Source organism: Jaculus jaculus, chromosome X (assembly GCF_020740685.1).
Source record: "Jaculus jaculus isolate mJacJac1 chromosome X, mJacJac1.mat.Y.cur, whole genome shotgun sequence".
NCBI lineage: Eukaryota > Metazoa > Chordata > Mammalia > Rodentia > Dipodidae > Jaculus > Jaculus jaculus.
Window position 1 is genome coordinate 66,254,021 of NC_059125.1, and position 21,472 is coordinate 66,275,492.

General features: G+C 41.9%; 1 protein-coding gene and 1 pseudogene across 1 annotated transcript; one reads left to right on the forward strand and one right to left on the reverse strand.

Moving 5' to 3' along the window:
• Positions 1–12,343: 12,343 nt before the first annotated feature.
• On the reverse strand, positions 12,344–13,905 carry LOC101604501 (platelet-activating factor acetylhydrolase IB subunit beta-like). The gene has a single exon (XM_012947902.2). The coding sequence runs from the start codon at positions 13,680–13,682 to the stop codon at positions 12,450–12,452; it is 1,233 nt and encodes a 410-aa protein (XP_012803356.2). The 5' UTR covers positions 13,683–13,905; the 3' UTR covers positions 12,344–12,449.
• Positions 13,906–18,442: 4,537 nt separating this feature from the next.
• On the forward strand, positions 18,443–18,810 carry LOC101614212 (annotated as a pseudogene).
• The last annotated feature ends 2,662 nt before the right edge of the window (positions 18,811–21,472 follow it).

A 21,472-nucleotide genomic window follows, 5' to 3' on the forward strand; every position in this document is an offset into this window, starting at 1 on the left:
CCCTTCTTTTTTCAATTTTTTTAATTAACTTCCATGATTACAAAAAATATCCCGTGCTATGTTTTTATAATCATGGAAGTTGTTAAAAAATTTTTTTTGAAAAGAAGAAATATCCCATGGTAATGCCTTCCCACCCCACTCTCCTAGTTTTGTAATAACCTATGTGAATAGTTGTTGAGTTTCATAAGGTGGCTTAAGATTTTCTAAGGATGAACCGTCCGGTTTAACCATGATACAAGGTTTTGTTTTAGAAAATAGGTATTTTGAGATGGAGAGATGGTTTGACGATTAGGGCGTTTGCCTGTAAAGCCAAAGGACCCAGGTTAGATTTCCCAGGACCCACGTAAAACCAGATGCACATGGTGGCGCATGCATCTGGAGTTCATTTGCAGTGGCTGGAGGCCTTGGCACGCACGTTCTTTCTCTCTCTGCTTCTTTCTCCCTATCTCTCAAATAAATAAAAGGATTTAAATATACATATATATTATTTGAGGGGCAGAAGCATGGGGGGGGGGGATGAATACAGGCGTACCAGGGCCTCCAGCCACTGTGCATCTGCCTTTACGTGGGTAGTGGGGGATCGAACCTGAGCTTTGCAAGCAAGTGCCTTGAACCCCTGGACTATCTCTCCAACATACTGTTTTAATATACAACCCGAGCCCCTTTACCCCTGTATTATTACCCTGTTTCATCAGAGACACTGGGTTAACTTGCATGGGCTTTGGCAAGACGGCGATGTTAATCAGGCGACTGTCTTAACAGTGTGACAAGGTTACAGCAGCCTTTCTACCATTCCTAGTAGCATACGGAACCGGCACGCGTTTACCTAAAAAGTATCTTTCATATTCACAAATTCTACGCTCTACAAAGAAACTCAGAGCGCAGGCGCCCTATCTCCACCCCCCCCCCGAGATTTTTTTTTTTTAAACTAAGGTGTAGAAAGAATAAAGAAGACACACCATGACAACCACTGGCCTCCACTTGGATTCATCCCCACACATAATACAAATGCATCTGATCCATACTAGCTTGTCTTGAATTTTTTTTCTGCAGTAAAGTCAAGAAACTGGCTTTGCCTGAGTCAAGGTCCTGGAATGATTAGATTAAGAGAACTCAGTCGGCTGGCTGCAGCAGGGAGCCCGGACTCCATCCCTGCCTCCACTGACAGTTGTTTCTCATCACTCCATGCAGGCACCTCGCTCAATTGAAGTTTTGGTCATTTGGTTCCCATGAAACCTCATGCTTCCATGGGATTCAAGAAAAAAAAAAAAGTATGAACTTGTTTCCCACCCCCCCTTCTTTGTTTTGCTAAGTGTAGGAATTGTGCTTTTTCTACTTAAAAAAACTGCATCTTGTTCACTACTTCTGTTTGTTTGTTTGTTTGTGCTCTAGTCTGGAAGTCTGGAACTGTTCTGCTTTGTTTTGATTGAGATTGGGTCTCACTCTAGCTCTGACTGACCTGGAATTCACTCTAGTCCCATGCTGGCCAGCTACAGCAGCGAGGGCCACTAAACACTGTAGCAGACAGCTTCAGGTTCCCTGAGATGAGCTTCCAGACCAGGCACAGTTATGGAGGAAGGGATATTTATTGAAGCTAATAGACCCAGGGGAAGTTCCATAATGGCAGAAGCTGGCCTGCTCTCACAGTACCAAGCAGAGAGAGAGAGAAGCACAAGACTAAAAGCCAAAAGCCAGACAGCACACTTCAGAACTCCAGCTAGGCACACTGTGCATATCTTTAGATTGAAATTGGAAACGCACCACCACACCTAAAGATCCACACAGTGACATTGCCTCCAGCCAGGTGGTGCAGAATGCAAACTACAAACAATAAAGAACTGAATATATGGGGGCCATCTATTCTATTCAAACCACATTCGGCCCCATTCCGCCCAGGCCCCCAGTAGATTTTTGACCATCGCACATTGTAAATTGTACTCAGTTCAATTTCAAAGGTCCTCACAGTCTTGACCAATTTAAGATATTAAGACCTGTAAAACCAAACAAGTTAAACACTTCTAACATATAAAGGCACAGAGCAAACATTTTCAACTGGTATAAGGCATAGCAAGGAGAGACTAAAACAATGCAAACTCAACCACCATCAAAAAAGTATCAAACTTCGGCAGTTCAAGTTCAATACAACCAGGGACTGACAGTCTCCAGATTTTCCAATCCTGCCCCTCCACCTGGGCAGAGTAGCCAGGGAACACTTCCATCTCAGGCCAACAGTGCGCTCTATGGTAGCGCTTCATAGTCCTGGCATACACAAAACATTTTGAGGTTTTCATGCAAACCACAGCCCATCTTCCAAAGGCTCTTTCAGCCTATCAGGCCCTGCCTCATGCCGCATCTGAGCAGCAGCTCCTGGAACCATGTGCAATTCATGACCACTCCTCACATTTTCCAAAGGCTCTTTCAGCCTATCAGGGCACCAGGCCCTACCTCATGCCGCATCTCAGCAGCAGCTCCTGGAACCGTGTGCAATTCACAACTACTACTCGCATGTTTCATGCTTCTGAAACCATTACCAGGTGTGCAAGGCACAACCATATTCTCAATTCACAGACAAAATAAATCATAACCTTGAAAAGCAGGTGCATTTTCCAGTCAACTCCTTCCAAAAGTGTTTGCATTTCTATGATAGTCTTTCCTCAGGCATCCTTCCCATGGTAAAGCAATTGGACCATCTTCCTTAAGGATTGCTAATGTGTTTGACAATAGCAGATTCAGTAACCTTAAACCAGTTTCAGTGCCTGTAATTTTAACTTGCTTAAGGTTTTCCAGCTTAAAATCTTAAATCTCTCAGTCCAATATCTCTAGCCAAGCACTTCAGTCCATTACAAATTTAACCTTGAACAAACTCTCTGGGCCTGGGCAGCAGGACACAGCCAGCCCTTATGCCAGTAGCCCAGTTCCAACAAAGTCCTCTGCAGTCTTTCCTTCCCCTTAGAAAGCTCATAAGCCAAGCCTCGAAGTTCAATGCTGTCTGCACTTGGCATTCTCAGACTCTCATCATAATAGTCCATAACATTTGGCTTACCACTCCAGAAGACACTTCAGTTGCAAGCACCAAGTCCATGCCTATTCCTCCAAAACAAAGGTTCCGAAAGATCAACATCCACATAGTCAGGTTCATCTCAGCCCACTCCTCGGTACCAAGTTCGCTGAGATGAACTTCCAGACCAGGCACAGTTATGGAGGAAGGGATATTTTTTGAAGCTTATAGACCCAGGGGAAGTTCCATAATGGCAGAAGAAGCTGGCCTGCTTTCACAGGACCAAGCAGAGAGAGAGAGAGAAAAGCACAAGCCTAAAAGCCAAAAGCCACACAGCAAACTTTTGGAACTCTAGCTAGGCACACTTTGCATATGTTTAGATTGGAATCTGAAACCCACCACCACACCTAAAGATCCACGCAGTGACATTGCCTCCAGCAAGGTGATGCAGAATGCAAACTACAAACAATAAAGAACTGAATATGTGGGGGCCATCTATTCTATTCAAACCACCACGCACACGCCTTCCCACACGCCTTCGACAGCTGGAGCTCACTAGTGCTCAATACTGCTTGGATGAGTCTTTGTGTGATCCTCTGTCCAACTCTCTTGAAAGTCTCACTTACTAATACTGGCAGGGTGTCTCCTGGCTCCCTGACTTGTGCGTGTTTCTTATTGTCAGGTCCCCAGAGTAGTAGCTTAGTCACATTAAGTTTTGTTGTTGTTGTTGTTGTTGTTGTTGTTTGATTTTTGTTTGTTTTTTGGAGGTAGGGTCTCACTCTAGGTCAGGCTGACCTGTAATTCACTCTGTAGCCCCAGGATGGCCTTGAACTCACAGCAATCCTGCTACCTTTGTCTTCCAAATGCTGTAATTAAAGTTGTGCACCAACCTGCCCAGCTGCAATTGATTGGTTTTTAAAAAAAAAAAATTTCTAAACTTCTTTAAAAATGTATTTTTAAATTCATTTGAGAGAGAGAAAGAATGGGTGCGCTAGGGCCTCTCACCACTGCAAAAAAAAAAAAAAAAATTCCAAATGCAGGTGGCACCTTGCGCATATGGCTTACATGAGTTCTAGGGAATCAAACCTGGGTCCTTATGCATCTCAAGCAAGTGCCTTACCTGCTAAGCCATGTCTCCAGCCCTTTTATTGACAGCTTCTGTAAGTGTAGACAATAGACCATAATTCTAGCCCACCACCCCCATATCCCCCCTCTCAAATCCACCTTCCATTGACAACTTTCTTTTGATTAGTCTCTTCTGTTTTGCTGACATCATTTTTCCCTCCTATGATAAATATCTTGTATAGATCAAGCACTGTGAGGTTATTGATATTGAGGCCATTTGTGTCTAGAAGAGTGAATTGTAAGCAGTCCTCCCTTTCCTTTGGCTCTTAATTCTTTCTTCCACCTCTTCCACAGCAGACACTATAGTCTTGGATGGAAATAATTTTTATTTATTTTTAATATTTAAAGGAGAACAAAAGAGAGGGAGAGAATGAGAACGGGCATGTTAGGGCCTTTTGCTGATGCAAATGAACTCCAGACGCATGTGCTACTTGTGCATCTGGCTGTACATAAGTACTAGCAACTTGAACCCAGGCTGTCAGGCTTTTCAAACAAGCACCTTGACCACTGAGCCATCTCCATCCCAAAATATTTTTATTTATTTGCGAGGAGAGAGAGGATGATCTATACCAGGGCCTCTTGCCACTGCAAATGAACTCCAGATGCATTTGCCACTTTGTCCCTCTGGCGTGGATACTGGAGGATCCAACCCAGGCTGTCAGGTTTTACAAACAAGTACCATCTTTCCAGCCTGCAAAATTGATTTCTTTAATGCTGGCCTACCATATAAGAGGAGGCAATGTCAGACCAAATCCTTTGCCTTGGATTTGAGACTAAGAACTGTGGGTTTCTTCTTTGAGTTTGACTGCCAATCTGTTGTCAGCCAAGCTGCCTGGCTTACCTTGGCTTACAGGTTTAGGTTCCCCTAGGCCTGGGAAATCTGGGTTGAAGCTGTAGACTGTTCCTGCCTTTTCTGCATCATAGTCCTTTTGTTTGTCCAGGTGATTGAACTGTTCTCCTACCTCTTGATTTCCAGTGTTCTTAGCTCTCCCCATTGATACTTTCCATTCATGGAGTTGCAGGGAGTCAGTTTTTAATCCTTTACGCTGTTATCTACCATTAATTCTTTAAACATGTGTTTCTTTAATTGGTTAAATACTTTACAATAAGTGTTTTCAAAGCCTTGTAAGTCTAACATCTCCTCACTCAGAGATTTTTCTATGCTTTCATTTCTGAGAATGGGAAATATATATATTTGTTGATTTGTAGGATTGTTTTGTTAAAACCTCTAGATTTTATATAATATCCCTACTTGGGATTTTGATTTACCTGCAGAACTGTTGTTACTACTACATTAAAAAAATGCATAGTATTGCTGGAGAAATGGCTCAGCAGTTAAGATGCTTGTCTGCAATGCTAACGACCCGGGTTTGATTCTCCAATTCCCATGTAAATCCAGATGCACAAAGTGGCACATGCATCTGGAGTTTGTCTGCAGTGACTGAAGGCCCTGGCACACCCATTTTCTCTGTCTCTTTACTTCTCTCTCTCTCTCTCTCTCTGCTTACAAATAAATAAATGTGTTTTTAAAAAATGCATAGTACTTTGCATGAACTAATTTTGGCCTTTGTGTGTGTGTGTGTTTTTTTTTCTCTCATTAAGCACACTACCTGTAACTTGTCCACCTGTTCTAATCTCTAAGAAATATGTTGGAATTTTCAAAGCCCCCTCTTGCTACCATTGGTTCGCTTCATCTAGTATCACAATGTTTTAAAGTATTGGTACTAGCTCTTCCCAGTTGTTTTGGAGTAAATGCAATTGTCTTCAACACTATATAATGGGGCCTGTGGTCATAGTCAGAGGGCCACAGAGGTTGTGGTTTTTATAATTACTGGCAATATTTACAAGTCAAAATACTACAGACTCTACTGGTGTTACTTAGGTTCAAATATTTTCTTCAGTAATGAACTGTCAATATTTTTTTATACACTATGAGTTCTAGGAGGAGTACTTCCTCCTCCTCTTCTTCTTCCTCTTCTTCCTCCTCCTCCTCCTCTTTTTCTTCTTCTACTACTACTTTTTCGAGGTAGGGTTTCACTGTAGTCCAGGCTGACCTTGAATTCACTATGTAGTCTCATGGTGGCCTCAAACTCATGGTGATCCTCCTACCTCTGCCTCCTAAGTGCTGGGATTAAAGGTGTGTACCACCACACCTGGCTAGTTCCAGGAGTTCATTTTTTTTTCTTTTTTTTAATTGACAACTTCCATGATTGTGAACAATATTTCATGGTAATTCCCTCCCTCCCTCCCCCACTTTCCCCTTTGAAACTCCACTCTCCTGACAGAAGAGTGCTCAGCACTGAAATATCTCTATCACACCTTCCAAGGCTCAGGGTCTAATGCAGAAGAGGTGGGGGAAGGAATATACCAGCCAAAGGAAGGGTACTGACTCCTTACAACATGCTCCTCTACACACAAAATGGCCTGGATATTCATAACCTCACAGTGCCAGATACTACCTACACAAGACCATCATAATAGGAGGAAAAGATGATTACATCAAAGTAAAAGAGTTCCATAGGTTATGTTTTATTTAGTTAGTTTTTTAAAAAATATTTTATTTTCAACTTATTTATTTGAGAGAGAGAGATACAGAAATAGGCAGGTAGAGATGTAAGACCCCCAAAACGAAGACCCCACACTCTGCCTGGAAATGGCGACACCCCAAATCACTCACGAGAAACGGTCTTGATGCAAATAGCAAGAGGATTTTTATTCCAAGCGCGCTGGGGCCCACAGTTGTACACCATGCATGGGTAGAGGACTGCAGAGCCCCGAATGCAGGAACGGGACAGTTTTTATAGGGTTTCTAACAAAGCCTGTGCATTAGACCAATCATTTTTTTTTTTTTTAATTTGAGAGCGACAGATGCAGAGAGAAAGACAGAGGGAGAAAGAGAGAATGGGCACGCCAGGGCTTTCAGCCTCTGCAAACGAACTCCAGATGCGTGCACCCCCTTGTGCATCTGGCTAACGTGGGACCTGGGGAACCGAGCCTCGAACCGGGGTCCTTAGGCTTCACAGGCAAGCGCTTAACCGCTAAGCCATCTCTCCAGCCCCCAATCATTTTTTTTAACATCAGGAGCCCACGGGGTGCGAGCCAGTCAGTTTGTGCCACTCCATAGTTTCTAAGCCAATTAGTTTAACTTGTTCAAGCCCCTCGTGGACCAATCAGTCTCCTATGACCTTGGAGATCAGCATTTGCGCAGGTCCTTGGGTGGGGGTAGCAGAGTGTGGTATCAGTCTCCTATGACCTTGGTGGTCTGAGGCAGGCTGCTACGGCTTACGGTGCGGGCTACTAAGGCTTACGGTGCAGGCTATTAGGGCTTATGGTGCAGGCTATTTACAGAAACCAAATAAGTGGTTCACTTCATTACTCATTTCCCATCCTTGAGGGCTATCTCATGCCCTTTTTACCTAGTTTTATATTAGGAGCGGGCTCTGATGTAATGAGAAGAGGGATTCTTTACTTGCTTCTAACAGAGAGTAAAGCCTGGAGTTTGAGGTATGCAGGGGCCCGCTTAAGCTCCCTTTGGAGCGTGATAGTATTTCTGGGCTTCTGAATTCTTGGGCCTTTCAGAGAGAGAGAGAGATGGGCACACCAGGGCCTCCAGCCACTGCAAACGAACTACAGATGCATGTGCCCCCTCGTGCATCTGGCTAATGTGGGTCCTGGGGAGTCAAACTTGGGTCCTTTGGCTTTGCAGGCAAGTGCCTTAACTGCTAAGCCATCTCTTCAGCCCTCCAAGAGCTCTGAAATGAGTGTTTCGGTAATTATTTTTTTTTAGTTTTATAAGCATTTAATAGTTTACCAATTGGTACAATAAGATTTTTAATATGCAGAAAACATGAATAAATTTTGTTTTACACAGTCTGAGAGCAACAAATCTTACTGTAAAACACAAGAGCAATATTATATACATTCCTTTACTGATTTTTTTTAAAAGTGTCAATGTCTTCAGTGAACTCTTACAATCTGGGGAACTGTTTTCTCCAATTAACCACCTCTGCAACGTTCATACGAAATCAATGCTTGCCTGCATGTCAATGTCAGGATCGACTTCTAATTCGAAGACTTTGTGTTTATTTTTAATATCTTCAAAGTGAACTTTAGGGATGCCTGAAGGATAGGCAGGACAAGAAAGCAGCTACTCACATGATATTGTGGGAAGATAGAAGGCCAGTTCCAGTTGTGACTTGTAAATCCAGCTTAGCCCCCTCCCTTTGCTGGAAAAAACCCCAAAACCTTTTTCAACCAATTTTTGTCCATGTCATTTCTCTATCAGGAGATTCTCCTTTGTATCGTCTAGAATAATAATTAACATGTTGGTTTTATATACAGCTGGACAGAAAGAATAACCATTTTAAGTGCCTTTTCCTTCTATTTCAGTTGCTTAAGGATTATCAAGCCACCACTGTCAACAAACAAAATGTTCTTTATTTTAATTTTTTTCTTTAAATTAAAAAACTATTTAATGAGTGATAGTAACCTAGAAGTTCACACAGAAACAGAAAGGCAAACAGGAGAGCAGGGCACTGACAGTAAGGAGACTGGGCTTGGTGAATCTAGAGCCAAAGCTTTCAAAGGACTACAGCGCACGTTCCACAGCCAGGGACAACTTGCTAACACTAGTGATTTTGGGTAGTGCTCTGGGCACACCATTGGTCACACCACACACAGACAAACAGGACAGTCTTAAGTCTCCTAAAGTGCAAGATGCCATGTCAAAAAATCAACTATTCTCCAAGCCATATCTACACCACCTTTCCCATGGCTCACCTCTCCAGAGTGCAGCTGGGACTTCTTGGGCACATTACATTAGGGTGGCACTGGAATGTCTGTTTCCATACACACACAAAAAGTCAATAATCATCTGAGGATACAATTCTACCAGCATTTTATTTCTTAGATAAGTGGCCAATTTGATTTGAAGAAATGACAAAGCAGCAGTGAACCTCAATCCAACTTATCAAGTCCTGTACTTATAACCCAACCAGTAACCTCATCATTGTCCTCATCCCAGGCAAGGCACAGGGCTAGACAGCAGACAGAAAACAGAACACAGAGTATAAGAAAGGGCATCAACAGGGCAGTGTCAAACAACAGTGCAGGAAACCTTTGCAAATCTGATGCCAGATGTGGATGGCTTGCTCTCCCCCACTCCCCTTCTTTATTCAAACAGGGCTCGTTACATTTGGATCCAGTTGTGGACCATCCCTGAGATTCAATGTTTGCCGCTTCTTAAATGGAGGATGTCTGGTAACTCAATTAAGCAGCAGGCTGTGGCAACCTCCCAAGTAAGGATAGCTTTGTTTACAGAGTAACTGTAGGCCTCCTTTTTCAAATACAGTCACAGTGCGCTGAAGGGGAAGAAACCCAGGAACAGCAGCTTTGCTCCTCTATATTGGTACCAGTTTTCCTTTATTGTTTGTGTGTCTGAATGATTCCTAGATGTTGTGGCTTACCCTTAAACAATTCATATGACTACATGCTAAAAAATGAATTAAAATACATGACACTTAACATGTACAAACAAATGTTAAGATGCACCATTTCTATGTATTTATATTTCTTGAAATAGGGCAGGAAATAGCAGCAAATGAGAACAAAGATATCTTCTGTAGCTTTTGGAGAAAAATACAGGCAGAACAGCTAGGGGGAAAAGACTTCTCAATGTAAGCAGGGTTGTGAGGCAATATTGTCCTGAAAGGTAACCTACTGTATTTATGGAATTAAGATGTAATTTTTGTCCTCAAAAATAGCTATTAGTTCTCAAAACATTTTCCTTTCTGGAGACATCTCAGGAATTATTAAAAACAAACAAGCAAACCAACAAAAACACACAAGCTAAATTTTAAGCTGCTTCTAGTTAATACATGGCCTATTCGCTGTGTGTGCACCTACAGGACATTATTTCTCACCCTTTGTCCTTTCCAGGAATCAAATTTCCATTAAATACTAAAAGGGACATAAGAAGATCACATATTACACAAATGAATAAAATGCAATTCAGGAAAACAAGTTTTTCTTTGTTAAACTGCCATTGTTATTTCATTGTTTTTATTAATTTTTCACATGACTTTTTTTTTAAAAAAAAAAGTTAACTAAAGCAGTGGAACTCTTTCTTAATAATTGACAGTGGAATAGTGTTCCAAAAGTCATAGATAAAAATTCTCTTAAGGGCTGGAGAGATGGCTTAGCGGTTAAGCGCTTGCCTGTGAAGCCTAAGGACCCCGGTTCGAGGCTCGCTTCCCCAGGTCCCACGTTAGCCAGATGCACAAGAGGGCGCACGCGTCTGGAGTTCGTTTGCAGAGGCTGGAAGCCCTGGCGCGCCCATTCTCTCTCTCTTCCTCTATCTGTCTTTCTCTCTGTGTCTGTCGCTCTCAAATAAATAAATAAAAAATTAAAAAAAAATTCTCTTAAACCTACTTGTAACTTTGGATCAAAATATACAATATATCAGGGATGTGTAAGATGCTGAATGACCATCTTTGAGCAGGAAATAAAGGAAGTGACTTTTGACTTTCCTTTAGCTAAGGCCCCCCCCCCCCCAGTCAAACCCAGTTTTCAGAAGCATTAATGATCAAAAAGGGCTTGTTCTAATCTAAAGGATGGTTATGGTATTCCACAGCAAGATTTACCTTACTAGTACATTTTTGTCCCGACCCGTGGGACCTCGTTATTCGTGGGGGCGAGGGGGACCCAAACCTGAAATAAGATGGGCGAGAGAGAGGAAGAGACTCAAGCAAATGTACACTTGTCAAGAGTCCAATTTTATTGAGCCACAGCGGCCTTTTTAAGGGTTAGGGTTAGGGTCTTGGGTGAGGGGGGGGCTGGAGAGGCAGGTGGTGGAAGGTTACAGAATCTTCTTGGCCTTTGGCCTAGGACAGTTTGCAGTTATTCTAAGAATTCCCGGTATAGTTCTCACGTCTCTGCAGTCACCAGGCAGGATGTTAATTAGTTAGGTGTGGCGGGGTGAGGGGATGCAATCAGTTAGGTATGGCAGGGTGGGGGGATGAGGAAAGGTCGGAAGTTGCTCAGGGCAGAAGTTATCTCAGGGCAGAGGTTATTTCAGGGCAAAGATCTGTTCAGGGCTCATCTCCTCGTCTCCAACACATTTTAGCACTTCTTCAAAAACCCAAGACCCCAAACATGGAGGTTGTATGTGTGATATACATATACAGACTTACCCATTTTTGAGATAGGTCCATATATTTATAAACATTTACATATAAACAAAAAGTGAAAATAACAGTACATTTTAAATGCACGTTCCATTAAACCCTGTCATTTTTTTAAACTTTTAAGTGAAACACAGATCCAATTTTTAACAGATTCATGTTGAAAAACTGCTGTATTTCTCCAATTCCTTTAAAATGGGCAAACATAACCTTTTCAATATTTCTCTGTCATTATGTAATGCACATTGCACATCCCTAAAAACAAACAAATAGTGATTTGTACCATGACACTCAATGGGAAGATTAAATTCTACTTGGAAGTCACATCACTATACAGTCTAAACAGCATGAAGAATACAACCAGAAGTATGTCTAGTGTGGAAAATAGAAGCTTAAGGGTATGACAGTGTTTTCTGACCTGTTTACAAAGCATTAAGACTCAACTAAAAAAAAAAAAAAAAAAAAAAAAAAAAACAGATGATTTCGCTATTAGCTGCTGAGATTTTTCTTGAGATTTACAATCATTTTCATACATAAATATGCCACTAGCCTTTGCTTGATAGGCTGCCAAAACAAACATATCCTATTGATTTGGCAAATGGGTCATAACAAAAAATTTCAAGTTGTAATTCCCATTAATTGCATAGATGGTTCAAAAGATTGTGAGTTGTAGTCTTATTATCTAACATCCTTAAAGATTTAAGCACACTTAAGTGATGTTACTTAGATACACATTTCAGAAAAAGCCCTAATAACCACTTTTCCCAAAATGAGGCCATCAAGTCAGGCACCAACAGATAGCAGAAAGAAAAGCAAGTGTTAATCCAACATAAAAAGACACTGTCAACTATTCAGTTTAGTGCCCTAAGTTCAATTTATACTTCTGCCCTTGTAGGCCTGGTGTGACCAATGCCAGCCCAGGTTTTTAAACCCTATGGTACTTCTAGACAACGTATGTAAATTTACAGTATACAATTTGGATTCACCATGCATGAATACTTTGTGTGTAACATTTAATAAGCTCAATCTACATCCAGAATAATTTACATGAAAGGACAATATTTATTTAAACAGAGCTCAATGGGGTAACCATGGTATCATCAGAGTGCATCCAGAGGAAAAAGGGAGGAAGGGCCAACTGAAACTCAACGGCACTCCCACACCTTTACTGTTTGATCTATACTGCCAGTAACCACATAGGGTGCCGTCTTGTGAAAATCCAAGGAGGTAACAAAGTGTTCATGCGCATTGAGGGTCTTCATGCATCGTTTGTTCTTGTAATCCCATACACGTAGAGTCTTGTCATCAGCACAACTCAAAATAAACTTCCCCCCAGAATGGAACAGAACTCCACATACCCAATTATCATGACCCACAAGAGTCATAAGGCACATGCCAGTACTGACATCCCACATCTTAATAGTTTTGTCTCTGGATCCAGATAGCAAGAACGGCCCAGGCTTGCCACTTTTTTTAGTCTCAGATCCTGTTGCTTCAGAGATGGAAGAATATGAACTTTCTGGAGCCCAGGAAATGCATTCTACCACATGTTCATGTTCTCGGAGCTCAGCTTTGCATTCCTTGGTTGCTACAACCCATACACGCACAGTCTGGTCATTGGAACAGCTGGCTATCAGAGTGCCATCTTGATTTGGCCGCACCATACGTACCCATTCTCTGTGTCCTGTGAATGTCTTCACACAGTAGCCAGTTTGCACTTCCCACATTTTTATAGTTTTATCCCTTGAGGCAGACACTATATGATCTCCATTAGGCATGATGGCTACTGAAGAGACATTATGGTCATGGCCATGCATGGTCCTGATGCATTCAAAGCCCTGAAAATCCCATAGTTTAATGGTCATATCTGCAGAACAGGAAGCCAGAAGCTTGCCACTGTGGTCAAAGGAAATGTCCTGTACAGAGTCCGTATGCCCCTTAAGAGTTCGTTCAAAATCTCCAGTCTCATAATCCCACACCTTAATTGTAGCATCCTCTGAAGCAGATACCATAACACTGAACACAGGATGGAAAATTACTCGAGTCACTGGACTCCTATGACCACTCAATGCGTATTTTTCTGGTGGACGGGGAATCCATTCTTTTGGGTCTCGTTTCTGACCAAGAGGACCACCCGACGTAAATTCTTCTTTTGCTTCATTTAGTTTTGATTCTAATTCCATAACCTTCTTTTGTAATCTAATAACAGATGTCCATTTTTTTTCCAAAAGGCCAGCATACTTTTTATCTAATTCTTCATTCATATCAAATTCAGCTTCCTTTTTAAAAACCGAATATGCTTCTTCATAACCATTTGAACGAAGATAGTCTGCTATAGCTCGATTTAGTTCATCTCGTTGTCGCTGGGACAGCACCATTTTGGCTGTAATGTGAAGCTTATTTGATATATGTCCTTCAGGAAATCAAAAGCTTTGAGATCCTTGGATATATATAATTAAATATGCCACTATGTGGCTTCCACACAGGCAAAAATGATTCTTTTGAAAGTGATTCCAACCAGTAGCCAGGAAATATTCAACAAGTACAGTTCATTCCACCGGAGCGCTGCACCACCGCCTCCGCAGGGCCTCTTCCGTCCTTCACTCCCTCGGTAATTATTTTTATGCCAGCTTATTAGCTTTTTGTGTATGACTTTCCATCTTTCTGACCAGCTGAGGCACCTGTTGTTCTGGGTTATATTTCTTCAAGACAAATTTGTATTAAGCTAGACCTATACATGAGACCTTGCTTATTTCATTTGAGGTAAAATTCATTCACTTGTATGTCAGGACTCTCACATTTACTGACATTTTCTGCTTTTCAATATCATGAGTCAATCTTTTATTTGCCTACTGACATAATCATTTCAACCAATTCAATTCTAAATGATTTCAGAAGTACCTGCTCTTCCTGTATAACAATTTTAATTCTTATATTCATAAGCCCCTCTCTAGCCCTCTACTAGACCACCATAGCACACCACATCAACTTCCTTATTCTCCTGATACAAGAATACAGCTATGGGCCCCTGACTCAGACACCCTAAAATGGGTACATCTCCATTTGAGCACAATGCCTAATTTCATTGCAATTTTAGTATATGTGTTGCCAAAGTGAGCACACAATGCATACCAGGACCTCTAGTCACTGCAAGTGAACTCCAGAGGCACGTGCCACCTTGTGCATCTAGCTTATGTGGGACCTGGAGAATCAAACCTGGGTCCTTAGGCTTCTCAGGCAAGTGCCTTAACCACAAAACCATCTCTCCAGCCCCTACAATATATATATAATTATATATATATACATACATATATATAGATATATCTTAAATTTATTTATTTAATTTTTATTAACATTTTCCATGGTTATAAAAAAATCCCATGGTAATACCCTCCCTCCCCCTACAATATATATTTTTAAGTAATGTACATAAATTTCAAGTTACATATTGATGTTTTATAGTTTAAAGGACTTTCAAATGTATATTTCTACTTTTCTCTCACACCATCGGCTACCTTTTTTTAATTTCCAATTTTTGGTTTTTTTTTTTAATTTTTTTGTGCGTGAATGCGTTACTGTGAGGTATGTGTGCCATGACATGCATGTTGAGGTCAAAGAACAATGTTTTCACCTCTTACTTATATGGACTTGGTACTACAACTGAAGATGCCTTCTGGAGTGGTTAGCCAACTTTTATGGACTATTATGATGAGAGCTTGCGAATGTTAAGTGCAGCAAAAATTGTATTTAGTGGTTTGGCTTATAAACTTAGAGGTTTGGCTTATAAACTTTCTAAAGACTACAGAGGATTTTGTTGGAACTGGGCTACTGGCATAAGGGCTGGCTGTGTCCTGCTGCCTAGGCCAGAGGGTTTGATCAAGGTTCAATTTGTGATATTCTGGATCTGCTTGGCTAAATATATTGCTGAGAGATTAAAGATTTAAGTTAAACAAACAAACAAAACTCAAACAAGTTAAAATTACAGACACCAAGACTGGTTTTAGGTTATTGAAGCTGCTATTGACAAACACATTAACCATCTTAAAAAAGATGGCCCAACTGCTTTCGTTTAAAACAATAGAAAGGATGCCTGAAAAAAAAAAAGACTAATAAAAACACAAACTCTTTTGGAAGAATTGGCTTGAGAAGGAGCCTGCTTTTCAAGGTTACTATTTATCTTGTCCTTAAATGAAGGCGATGGCTGTGTTCTGCTCACCTGGCAAGAGTTTTGGAAGCATAAGAAATGCATGTAGTGGTTATAAAATACACATGGTGTCAGGAGCCACTGCTGAAATGCAACATATAGTCAGGGCATGATGAACCTCATAAACAGGCTGGAAGAGCCTATAAAGGATAGACCATGGTTTACATGGAGACCCAAAGATGTTTTGGATATACCAGGACTGTGCAAGGGCTACCATGGAGGCTGTTGTCTAGGGATGGAAGTTTTCCCTCATAATTCAGCCCAGCTAGAGGGGCAGAATTAAAAAAACAAAAAATCTAAAGACCATCAGTCACTGGTTATCTTAGACTTAAACTACAAAAGTTTTACATTTGCTTGATGGTTATTGAGTTTACATTGGTCTAGTCTCTCCTTGATATGCCTTATAACAGTTAAAAATGTTTACTCTGTGGCGTTATATATTAAAAGGCTATAACTTGTTTGATTTTACAGGACTCACAGCTAAAAGACAATCTTAAATCTCAGAGGAGACTTGTGACTTTGGAACTATCCAAAGCTGGTAAAAACCTTTAAAATTGGACTGAATACAATTTACAATGTGAGATGGTTATGAATCTATTGGGGGCCAGGGACAATGTGGTAGGTTAAATAGGTGGCCCCCAATATATTCAGTGTTTTATTGGTTTGTAGTTTTGATCTACAGCCACCTGTCTGGAACAGGCGTCACTGGACAGATCATAGGGTCCAGCCCTAAGGTGTGGTGGTGGATTTACAATCTAGTCTAAGATATACAAAGTGCCTGAGTTTCACCTGGTGTCCTTGAAATGTGCTGTGTGGTGTAGCTTTTTTTTTTTTTTTTGGCTTGTGGCCTTTTCTCTGCTTGGACCTGTGAAAACAGGCTAGCTTCTTCTGTCATTATGGAACTTCCTCTGGATCTGTAAGCTTCAATAAATGTCCCTTCCTCCATAACTATGCTTGGGTTAAATGTTCATGTCAGTGACCTAAACCTGTCTACTACATACATCAAGTAGTTTTGTCCACTGAGTCATCTCCTCAGCTCTGTTTTCTTTTTTATTAGTATATGTTCACTAGGTTTAACAATGGGTTCCATTTTGACATTTATTTTATTTTATTTATTTGCAAGCAGAGAGAGAGAGAGAAAGGAGACAGAGAGATAACAGGCATGCTAGGGCCTCTAGCCACTGCAAACGTACTCCAGACACTTGTAACCCCTTGTGCATCTGGCTTACATGGTAATGGGGACTCAAACTTGGGTCCTTTGGCTTTGCAGGCAAGAGCCTTAACCGCTAAGCCATCTTTCCAGTCCCATTATGACATTTTCATATATGTACATTGTGTATTTTTAAAAGTTATTTATTTTATCTTTAAAATTTATTTTATTTTATTTTTATTTTTATTATATATGGACATATCCTCATTGGGGATGCAGATCAACCCCCTGGGGACTGTGGGTCATGCATTATGGGGGCAGCAGTCAGTTATGGGGGAAAGGCAATGTCTCTGTGTAAGATGTTCCAATTTGTGGCTCTAACAATCTTTCCACCTCCTCTTCCACAAAATTCCCTGAGCCATGTTGGGTGCATATTTATTTTATTTTGAGAGAAAGAGGGAGAGAGAGAGAGAGGGAGGGAGAGAGAGGGAGGGAGGGAGAGAGGGAGAGAGAGGGAGAGAAGCAGAGAGAGCGAAAGAGAATGGGCATGCCAGGACCTTCAGCCTACTGCAAACAAACTCCAGATGCCTGACCTTCCTTGTGCATGTGTGCAATTTTGTGTGATTTTGTCACAGTGATTCTGGCTATGTGGGACCTGGAGATTTGAACACGAGTTCTTAGGCTTTGCAGACAAGCATCTTAACCACTAAGCCATCTTTCGAGCCCTACATTATGTATTTGATCATATTCACTCCCCTCACCATCCCTGTTTCCATCCTACTCTAGCTAGTACGCTACATCTTCCCAGCTAACCTTCTGTTTTCATGCTTTTGTGTGTGTAGTGTGCATGTGTGTATGTGTCCCTATGAATTTCTTTACGGTTGTTTATAGGAGCATGGGCACCTTACTAGTAGCTAATACACTGAAGTATCTCACCCTTCTCCATGGACTGTGAACTGCATATAGATCCTCAGGGGTAGAGCTCCATGAATCCTTCCCCCTTCCATGATTGGGTGATAGGGGGCCAGATTTTGTGTAGGTAAACAACTGCTGTGAGCTCAAGAGTGCAACTGCCATGTCATGCCCACAAGTGAGCATTCTGCACTGCTCCACTACTTTCTCTGGCTCTTGGAGGTTTTTTTTTTTTTTTTTTGGGGGGGGCCTTCTTCCATTATGTTCCCTGATGAACTATTACCAACAGTCACCATTGACCACTGCAAAAATAAAGTGACAGCATCACTAACCCATCAGTATGAACAGTTATTTAAAAGGCAATTCCAGCCGGGCGTGGTGGCACACTCCTTTAATCCCAGCACTAGGGAGGTAGAGGTAGGAGGATTGCCATGAGTTCAAGGCTACCCTGAAACTCCATAGTGAATTTCAGGTCAGCCTGGGCTAAAATGAGACCCTACCTCAAAAAAACAAACAAAAAAAACCCCAAAAATAATATAAAATAAAATAAAAGGCAATTCCATGGGCATATGATTTTCATCAAACAAAGCAACATTAGTAGCTTCCCTACTACAACCGATGACCTCCCCAGCCACAGGCTTTTGACCAGGTTTACAGTGCTAGACATAAAGTTCCTTCCTGTGTTATGCGCATAAAATGCAATCAAGAAAACAGTCCTGGCGGCCCCGCACCCGCCCGCCCTGCGCGAGCCTCATTAGGCTTAGCTTCCCGCCTTGCCCGCCGCATCTCCCCTTCCTCTGCCCCCCTCCCGTGGCCGAGGACGGGCAAGCCAGCGAGAGGGCGAGACAGCGAGCGGGCGGGTGCGGGCCGCCATGGACCACAAGCCCCTGCTTGCAGGAGCGGCCACCCACCTACGCCCTGGAGGCCGGCCAGGGGAAATCCGCCGGGCTATGGCGCCATCCCCTCCGCGCCACCGCCTCCGCCCAACCCCCTACCTCGTCGCCGGGATCCCCACCACCCACCCCAGGGTCTACAAGATCCTCAGTCCAGCGGTCACCCGCTATCCCGCCAACTCCATCGTGGTGGTCGGAAGCTGCCCTGTGTGCAGGGTTGGGATCCTGGAGTACTGCTTCACCTTCCTAGGCATCTTCTTCGCCTTCGTCCTGTTTCCCTTCTGGTTCATCCACTTCTTTGCCTAGAGAAAGCAAGATGCCCCAACTGTGGAGCCACCTTTACTTAAAGGGAACAGCACAGTGACTGGCTTTCCCACATCAGCTCTTTTCTATGTAAATGTTGTGTACAATAGTTTTATTTGATTAAGCGTCAGGACTGTTTTGTAAAGTGAGGCGGACAGACTTGGCACGTGCGGACAGACTTGGCACGTGCGTGCTGACAGCGGAGGTGTGTGTGGGGGAGGTAGAGATTCTGCTCCTGAGGTTAATGACAACTCAAAGCACTGCTTCTATTTTTTGCAGTCTTCGATTTGAAAACAGTGAGATATACTGTTTTAAATAAATAAGACTCATACCATTAAAAAAAAAAAAAGCAGTCATATACCCCTATGACAGACTCGCCACGATTGCACTAGTTGGCTTGTCTTGCCTGGCCATTTGATATTGTTGTTGCACATGGGGTTGCACAGTTGAGTAAAATTGTTGCAATTCTTCCTCAGCTGCCTGCCTGCATAGCAACTTCTGGTATGATGAGGGCTAGCCAACAGGGAGGAAGCTTCCAGTCCAGTTTAGGCTTGATGTCTCTAATGTCTTGCCATGAAAGCATGTGGTTATTCAGCCATAGGTTCTTACCATCTACTTTTGGTGGGCAATGACAATTGCCTGTATTATTTTGGGAGTCTCAGGGGGCTTCCTGACCAACAACTCATAGGGAGGTAGCTTACCCCTGACACTGGTATTTTTGTTTAATAACCTGTGGCTTTGGGGAGCAGCTTTACCCACCCACATCGGATACCTCTGTCCGATACTCCATATATCCTTAGATTTGGTTTACCCTCTCCCATCCTCTCATCTCCCTGCCTTCCTTCCCCACTTAAAACCTTTCAACCACCCTTCTGTATTCCTCTTTCAATTTCATGCATGCATTCTTTTCTCCCTCCTTAAAGAATCCCCCCATAGGCCTTTTGTTTAAATTTTAAATTTCCTGGACTCTACAGTCTCTCCTACACGAATGCATATATATTAGAAGCTAAGATTCACATGTGTGAGAGAACATGCAATGTTTGTTTTTCCTTGCCTGCGTTACATCTTTTAATACTTTCTCTTTTTTTACTTTAAAAAATTATATTTTTGATAGAGAGAAACAGGCAGACACAGAGAGGGAGAGAGTGGGCACACCAGGGCCTTCAGCCACTGTAAACTAACTCTAGACACAAGTACCACTTTTTGCATTTGGTTTACATGGGTCCTGGGGAATCGAACCTGGGTCCTTTGGCTTTGCAGGCAAGTGCCTTAACCTTTAAGCCATCTCTCCAGCTGAATACTTTCTTGTACCGTCCATTTCCTTGCAAATTTCACAATTTCATTTTTCTTCATAGCTGAATAAGATTCCATTGTATATATTTACCACATTATTTCCTTGCTATTGTAGAGAGAGTAGTAATAAATATGCATGTGTAAGTACTCTGTAGTAGGATATAGAGTCCTTTGGGTATATGCCCAGAACTGATATAGCTGGGCTGTATGGAAGTTATAATTGTACCTTTTTTGAGAAATCTCCACATTGATTTCCATAATGGCTGAACAAGTCCACATTTTCACTAACCATTATTAAGGATTTCCCTTTCTTCATGTCCCCTCCAGCATTTGTTGTCATTTGTTTTCTGGATGAAAGCTGTTCTAACTGGGATGAAATGGAATATTAAAGTGGTTTTAATTTGCATTTTTCTAGTGCCTAACGATGGTGAACACTTCTAAAGATATTTATTGACTGTGTGCTTTTTGGAACTTCCTATTTAGTTCATTTTCTCTTGAGTGTAGTATGCATGTGTGGTGTATATGCATATGTGTACACAAAAGTGTGGGGCCCATAGGTTGATGTCAGGTACCCTCCTTTCTCCATCTTCTTTCTTTCTTTCTTCCTTTTTGGTTTTTCGAGGTAGGGTTTCACTCTCCTCCAGGCTGAACTGGAGTTCACTATGTAGTCTCAGGGTAGCTTCAAATTCATGGTGATCCTCCTACCTCTGCCTCCAAAGTGCTGGGATTAAAGGAGTGTGCCACCAAACCATGACAGGCTTTTCACCTTATTTTTCTAAGACAGGTTTTTGGTAATGCCAGAACTCAGCAATTCAGCTCGACAAGCTGTCCCAGAAGCCTTGGAGATCCCCTGTTTCAGCTTCCCCAGCACTGGAATTGTAGGCATGTAATGCCAAGCTAAACACTTCACAAGTATGCTAGGGATTTGAACTCAGGTCTTCATGCTTGTGTGGCAAGCATTTTATCAACTGAGCCATCTCCCCTCTTTAGCACTTATTTTTTGTCAAGATAGACTCTCACTGTGTAGCCCAAGGCTGGCCTCAAGCTCACAGTTATCCTTTTTCCTCAGCCTCCAGAATGCTGGAATTCGAGGTATATGCCACCATGCCTGGCTCCATTTTTTTTTTTAATTGGGATGTTTGTTTAGTTGTTGGTTTTTTGCTTTTTTGGTGTTTTTTTTTTTTGTATATTATGGAAATTAAACCTCTATCTGATGTGTAGGTGGCATTTTTTTCCCCATTTTGTAGACTGTCTCTTCTGTACAGAAACTCTTTAATTTCATAAGGTCCCATTTGTTTATTATCATTTTTATTTCCTGAGTGAGTGGAGTCTTGTTCAAAAAGTTCTTACCAAGTCAAGCAATGTGGCACACACCTTATATCCCAACACTTGGGAGGCAGAGGTAGGAGGATT